At 40.7% G+C, this 7,064-nt stretch overlaps 1 protein-coding gene and 1 pseudogene across 1 annotated transcript in view; both read right to left on the reverse strand.

The window, feature by feature from the left end:
• The window catches only part of OPHN1 (oligophrenin 1), a 435,527-nt gene extending 429,814 nt beyond the window's left edge, over positions 1–5,713 (reverse strand). Inside the window, exons 1-2 of the mRNA XM_004715440.2 lie at positions 5,136–5,713; positions 4,837–4,994 (exon numbers count right to left, since the gene is read on the reverse strand). Of these exons, the coding sequence (XP_004715497.1) occupies positions 4,837–4,990 (154 nt within the window). The 5' untranslated portion in view covers positions 4,991–4,994; positions 5,136–5,713. The remainder of the gene's footprint in view (positions 1–4,836; positions 4,995–5,135) is intronic.
• Positions 2,661–4,506, reverse strand: LOC115872303 (annotated as a pseudogene).
• Positions 5,714–7,064: the final 1,351 nt, after the last annotated feature.

Here is a 7,064-nt window from a genome sequence, read left to right on the forward strand (position 1 = left end):
CTATATGGGTAAGTTTCAAACACTGTAAACTGTTATAGGAACAGAAAACTTCATCTTTCTCCTGTGGAGCACCTGGTGGGTTTGAACTGCTGACCTTACAATTAGTACCCCATTATGCCACCAGCTTGTCCTCTGAAAATAGTAAATCTAAATATTCCAAAAAAAGGCCTATATTTAATAAATCATCACACACAATTCTGGTGAAAACCTTACAAAGCTCTGTACAAAATCAGACACAATCAGGATAAAATGCAGAAATAAAATTAGCAACTTTAAGAAAAGCTACAGCAGACGCTTGCAGCACAATGTGAAATCTCATTGGCTCCTAGAAACATTAGTTATTTGATTGGATAGTCATTTTAATAAGCTAAATAAAAAGGTGCCAATCATTCTTCCTGACCTCTAATGCCACAACAAATGCCAAAATGGATCCACCCACATAAATACAAAATTCACTATCAGAGATGCCAATGAAGGGAATGACATTTTCCAACAAGATTGCAGCAAAAAAAAGTCTCTGCTTCTAAATACTTCTGCTCTATTTATGACGTTTGCTTCAGAAACCTTCTGTAAATTATATATTCACTAGTAGGTATATTATTATTCTGAAGATATATTATCAAGGACTTATATTGCTTAGTCTGCTCAATTTACAAGGCACTTTTATATCCATTAACCCTTTTTGAACCTCACAAAAACCCTGTGAGAAAGTTATAATTACCCTTATTTTAAATATGAATTCTGTGATTTGTATCTTCTCTTATGAGAATGGTGAAGACAGCATCCAGATATTCTGACTCTAATACCTGTGCTTTTTCCCCTTGTCTCACCATAGAAAGCAATACCTTCATTTTGCTTCTTCTCTACTTATACTCAGAAAGTTAGCCAGTCAACACAGTCTGCAGAAACACAGTAAAGAGTATAATTGTGGGCAATACATTGAGAAACATCCACTTTTGTCTTTAGCTTATCAGGGCTTTAGAATTCATGCAACTTAAAGGAAAGAAAAAGAGCATGGGTTAGTTGTGGGATTTTACACTCTGTCTGTACTATTGAGGACTTTTGTATATACGCCGATGGTATAGTACAGTAGTTTTCAACCTTCCAAATGCCACGACCCTTAATATAGTTCCTTATGTTTGGTGACCCGCAATCATAAAATTATTTTTGTTCCTACTTAGTAACTGTAATTTCGCTACTGTTATAAATTGGGTGACCCCTGTGAAAGGGTAGTTCGACCCCCCCCAAAGGGGTCGCGACCCACAGGTTGAGAACCACTGGTATAGTAAATTATGCATTGGGCTGTTAATTGCAAGGTCAAGTGTTCAAACCCACCAACTGCTTCGCAGAAGAAAAAAATGAGGCTCTCTTCTCCTGTAAAGATTTAGAGCCTTGGAAACCCTATGAGTTGGAATCAACCTCCAAGGCAATGGTTTGAGCTTATATACACTAGAAGGACCCTGCTGGTGAAGTGATTAGGTGCTCTGCTGCTAAACAAAAAATTTTGGTGATTGAATCACACCAGTCAGCCCATAAGAGGAAGAGGTGGCAATCTACTTCTCTAAATATTTACAGCCTTGGAAGCCCTGTGGTGTAGTTCTGTGTCCTATAAAGTCACTATGAGTCAGAATCAACTTGAAGACAATGGGTATATACAATGGCCCCCTGGCCCAGAATATCTTCTTGGATCTTTTGCCCACAACCCAAAGGATTGAGCTGCATAATTACTGTTACTACTTTTAGTCGAAGAAAAAAAGAATAAAACCATTATTTGCCTAAAGCATGCAAAACTTTTGCCCTTCCACAAATGTTTATTGCTTTTTCCCTTACAAACCTTAATCTTTTAATGCACCTTAACTGTTTTTTTCTTTTGTTTTGCTTTTGCATTACAAAGAATCTTTACTTTTAATTAATTCTCACTGCCATCCAGTCAATGCTGGCTCATAGCGACTGCCTGTGTACTTCTGAGACTGTAACTGTACACAGGAGTAGAAAGCCCAGTCTTTCTCTCTGAGCTGCTGATGGTTTCCAAATGCTGACCACATGTATTGCAGCCCAACAAATAACCACTACACCATTGAGACTCCTTGACCTTGAAGAAAATTTTATGAAAAGGAAATACTTAAGCCATTTGTTTCTTCAAAGAAAAAATTTTTACTAGATATCTAAGAATGAAAAGTTATGTTATGTGCCTATGCTAAAAAGTATAGGAAAGCTGTATACAATTAAATTCATAAGAAATATGAGGTAAAAAATGAAATCTTTGGATAAGCTCTAAATCTATACAAAGTACTTGGTTTTTGCTACTCTGAAAAAATAAAAGGAAGCTCTTCAACTATACTATACATATAAATATTTAATGTAATAAATACACAAATAGAAAATTCTAGCTTTTTTTTCCTTTCAGTGAACTCATATCCTTCTATTTTTGCAGTTCATCCTGAAACCTCTTCTATCCTTCCTATCCTTTAATGAACTCTTTAAGTGGAGACAAACTCCAAAGCCTGATATATAAAAATAGAGTGTGTGTGTGTGTGTGTGTGTGCAATTTTTATATATATATAAATTGTTTCTGGATACTAATTCAGAATGCCTTAATACCTTGTTGCCAAGAATAAAACTCTAGCTTTGCTAAAGCTTCTTGGTCCATGTGAGAGCATCTAAAATACCAATCTATGAAACACGTACTCTCTTCTTCCATACCCATTTATGTGGTAGTTTTCATGCATTTCTGGGCAGATGTCATAGATGCAACTCAGAAGGGTATCCAGGAGCCCATCCCTGTTCCATCAGAAGTAGGTCTGGAAGACAGTCATCTTCTCCTGGGTCTCCTTCTCCACTTCAATGCTGCAACTGCCATGGCATCCCAGAGCCGCAGCTTCTTTGGCCTTGAACTCTTTCTCCCTTTGCAGGCTGAGTTTCAGCCTGGGCTGCTTTAGCCTACTTCAGCTGCCAGTTCTGTTAGGTAGCCAGAATGGGGACCAGGTTGTCTACTGGGCATGCTCCAAATTCTGGCTCTGAGCCAGGAAGGGGCAGTACACCTAGGTGGGTGATACACCTGGGTGGGTTCCAAGTGAGATTAATTCAGCCAATGGGATCAATCAATACCATCAACCACGCCTCCCAATGGCCTGAAAAGCCAGGATCTGAAGCCCACTATGCTTCTTCTCCAGCTGCTCCTGTGCCCTCAGTTTTCCACGTGTGGGTGAGAAGTGCCCTGAGGGGGCCTGTGTAAAACCTGAAACCTCTTCTATCCTTTCTAAAACTCATTTGGATCACAAATCAGGCTTTGGAGTGAATTCTTTCTCATGGGAAGTCAAAGACCGAGGTATTTCCAAATATCTACAATTATTTGACTGGATACTGCACCAAACCATTTACTGTAATATGTAAACAAATAGAAAACCCTAACATTTCTTTTTCCTTTCATCTCATCTTTCTATTTTTTCCAGTTCATCCCACATATCTTTTACCTCTTCATGAACTTCCTAAGTAGAGGCAAACTTGTCCAAAGCCTAGTTTTTAAGTATTTAAGGATCAGAATTTCAAATGTCCTGTCTTTAAATTGCTGCCAGGAATTCATCTTAATCATAGGACAAACTGTTAAATTATCAAATGCAACCAAATGACCTACAGACATGCGAAAAAATATATATTCTGATCAAAAAGGACAGACAAAATGAGCTCCAAGGAGTAAATCAGAAGAGTTAAAAACACACAGCTGCCATTTCCAAGGACTTTCTCCCTAACCGTGGTTAGCCACATCTGCCTTAAGAAGGTTAGCACACTTAACATAGACACAGAATTTGGGTATTAATCTACTCAAAAAAAAGTTATAAGATTACAATACAAATTTCCTAGTGATGTTGCCTTATTTTTCCACAATAATTTCTCACTCAAAAGGAAAAAAATAATTCCCCCCTCCATTCCTCAATACAAAAGGTGTTTTTGCCTGCACACTTGTTATGAATGTTTACTATACTTTCTTTTACTCCAGTCAGCCTGTCAACCAGCAGAAACAAGAATTGTCCTCACAATGGGGGTGGGAAGGAGTTATCCATAGCTGAGTGGCCCGTGGCCACAGGAAAAAACCAAACTAGATGAGGTTTCTTTACACAGTGTCCACACCAACTCCCCCCAACCACAGTCCTGTATTTACTCCTTGAAACCAGGCTCCTTGTGCTAGAAAGTAAGTCTTGGTTCCACTCTCAAGTGGAAGTCAATGGCTTCTGAAATAATTTGAAAATTCTGAGGTCAGACTGACCTTGACCTAAAACACAGGTCAGTATCTAAAGAAAATATTACTGGAGCAAAGGTGTTTCCTTAGAAAATAACTATGGGTTTTTGCTGTTGTTATTGACTGCCACTTAACTGCAACAGCTATCACTAGGGCAAAATCATTATTCAAACTGCTGGCCTTAATTCCCAATTCTTTAGGAGGCGCTAATACAGTCCCTTAATCAGCTTGATATCTACTTTGCCACAAACACTGGTGTGGAACACCATTGATGTGGAACACCATTGATGTGGAACAAATATTGGTGTGGAACACCATTCCTTCATAACAGCCAAGTGTTTGCAGAACAAAAGGATCCCTAGCAGAGTTACAGGTCTCTGTCTTATTTCAAAGTCATGAAAGGAACAGGCCCAAAGTTATGGTTGTAGCCATCACTATCCACTTCTATTGACCCCCATCTCTATGGTCTGGAAACCCATTTACCTTAAAGACCTGGACTGTGTTGTCACTCGGAATCCCAACCTCCACCCCCCCACCTTTCCCCAGCAGTGTGGGATCACCAGCTCAAAGAAACAGCCTGTTGTAAGCCTTCCACTTACTTCTCATAGCGCTGATAAGGGTGTTGCCATCTTTAATCACATCTTTAATGAATTTATTGGTCCTCTCCAGCTCCTGCTCATAGCACTTGAGTCTCTCGCGGAAATCTGGGCTGTCCAGGTAGCAGTCGCGGAACTCCAGCGGGGGATGCCCCATGGTTCTAAATACAGAGATTGGGAAGAAAGGAAAAGATACAAACATGGAGAACATCAGTAATACAGTAGAAGGGTTAGACAGGGTGGACTAAGTGCAGGATTGGCTGTGGAAGCTCACAACTTCCTTCCCGTTGGAAGACAGATACCTGTTCCAATGAGGCTTGTGGGTAGGTATGGCTTGTTCAGTGCAGGGCACAAAGGGACTCAGCGGTAGCTCCAGGTGTTAAGGAGAGATAACTAAATCTGTAGGATCTCAGCAGGATGTAGCCTAGCAAGAAGCATGCCCCCTGGGCTTCACTTTCCCTGAAAGGCAGCACAAACCGCAGCCAGGCTTGCCTCCAGAGAAGGGCCTGATCCTTCTACAGCAACTGTAAACGAGATTCCTAGGCCCACCCAGGGTGTAGGCTGGGACAAGCTCTGAGTTGGAAATCGACTCCTCGCTTCTCGCTGCTCACTCCTCGCTCCACGCGTTGTTGAAGATTTCCTTTGCTTAACTCCGTCGGTAGCCTCCCCTCCTCCTCCTCGTTTTTTGTTGTTTGTTTTTTTTTGTGTGTAGCCCCTTCTTAAAGCCGGAGCCTCTGGCCCTTAAGAAACCACAGTCCCTCGCCCTAGCACAGTTTCCTTCTTCTATGGTGTTCCTTGCACCCAAGGGTTTCGTCACCAGAGTCCTCTGGCTATTAAGAGTTCCTGAACCAAGGAAGTCAAGCTGCTGTCCTCTTAGGCGCCAGCGGACTGAAACGTAGCCTTCCTCCGGCAACACCCACTGGGAAGAGGAGGGCAAATGCGCTGCGACGCACAATAGCAGCTGTAGCTGGGCGCTCCCTGACGGAACTGGGGGATCAGTCCGTGCGCTAGGTCTCCCGCTGGAAAACGTGGTTGCCTGGGAAATGTAGTCCTTCCATTTTCACGCCCTATGGCTCCTCCCTGCGGTCTCCCTGCCAACCCTCCAGGGAAGCCAATCTCATAGACCTTCAGTCCCAGCCTACTCCAAGCTCGCCAGCCCCACACAGAGTCAAAATGAAATTTCCCGTCATTGAGACCTTCACGGAAAGTTTTAGAAACTGGAGGAAGAATTCAAAGAAGAATCAATTTCCGGCAGCCCTCTGTCATTTCCCACTACTTGATTGCATTATTTATAGTTTTTCCTTCCACTTTTTCTAGCCTCCCTCTAAACCTCTTCCCTTTCCCATTTCTCCTGGTTCTAGCATTTGAATCCCTGTGGACTTTAGGCCTGAATGATTGTTTCAATAGTCTCCTTGTTAGGCTCAGACTCCCTGCCAAAGAAACCAAAAGCAACCAACCAACAAACAAAAAAAAACTCTCATTACCACTGAGTCGATGCCAACTCATAACAGCCCTATAAAACAGGGTCCTATAGGTCCCTATGAGATTCTGAGACTGTAACCTTTTTTTGTAGAAATATTTTTTTAATTATAACATTTTAAATAGCCTATTAATAAGACTTATTTGGCATCCAGTTAACATATAACGCTTGTGTTATGTTTTTCTTGAAAATATTCAAATGTACTTGCATAGTTTACTTTTACAAAATAGACTAAAAGATATTGTATGTAATAAGGTTTGTGAAGAATACCATTTTTTTCACAAACGTAGTATAGTAGTAAATACATATATTACTCCATAGTACAATCACATCAAACAGAAATGTACAATTGCTTCCACAATCAGTTTCCAAACATTCTTTTCCTTCCTGGATTCCTTGATATTGGCTCCCTTTTACCACCTCCATCCCTCCCAAAAAATAACGCTTGTTCTACTTGCTCTCCCAATACATTCATCAATCCTGGATTTCATATACCGAAAACAGAAAAAGATATAACACAAACGCAAGAGGGTAACTCCCAATGCAATAACAAATCTGAGATAAACCTTCATATGAAAAACAACAACAATAGGAATACAGAAAATGTTGAAAACCAGATCAGGTCCAGCATGCATCAGAGGGGGAGATCAACTGACAAGATTTTAACCATTCAAGTCAGGCTTATCACTTTGATTTTCTGTAGTCATCTCTCCAATGTCTCTGTTTAGTAACCACTTTCCTCTCAATCCTC

Source organism: Echinops telfairi, unplaced genomic scaffold (genome assembly GCF_000313985.2).
Source record: "Echinops telfairi isolate 266 unplaced genomic scaffold, ASM31398v2 ScPeMD7_7423;HRSCAF=8461, whole genome shotgun sequence".
Taxonomy (NCBI): Eukaryota; Metazoa; Chordata; class Mammalia; order Afrosoricida; family Tenrecidae; genus Echinops; species Echinops telfairi.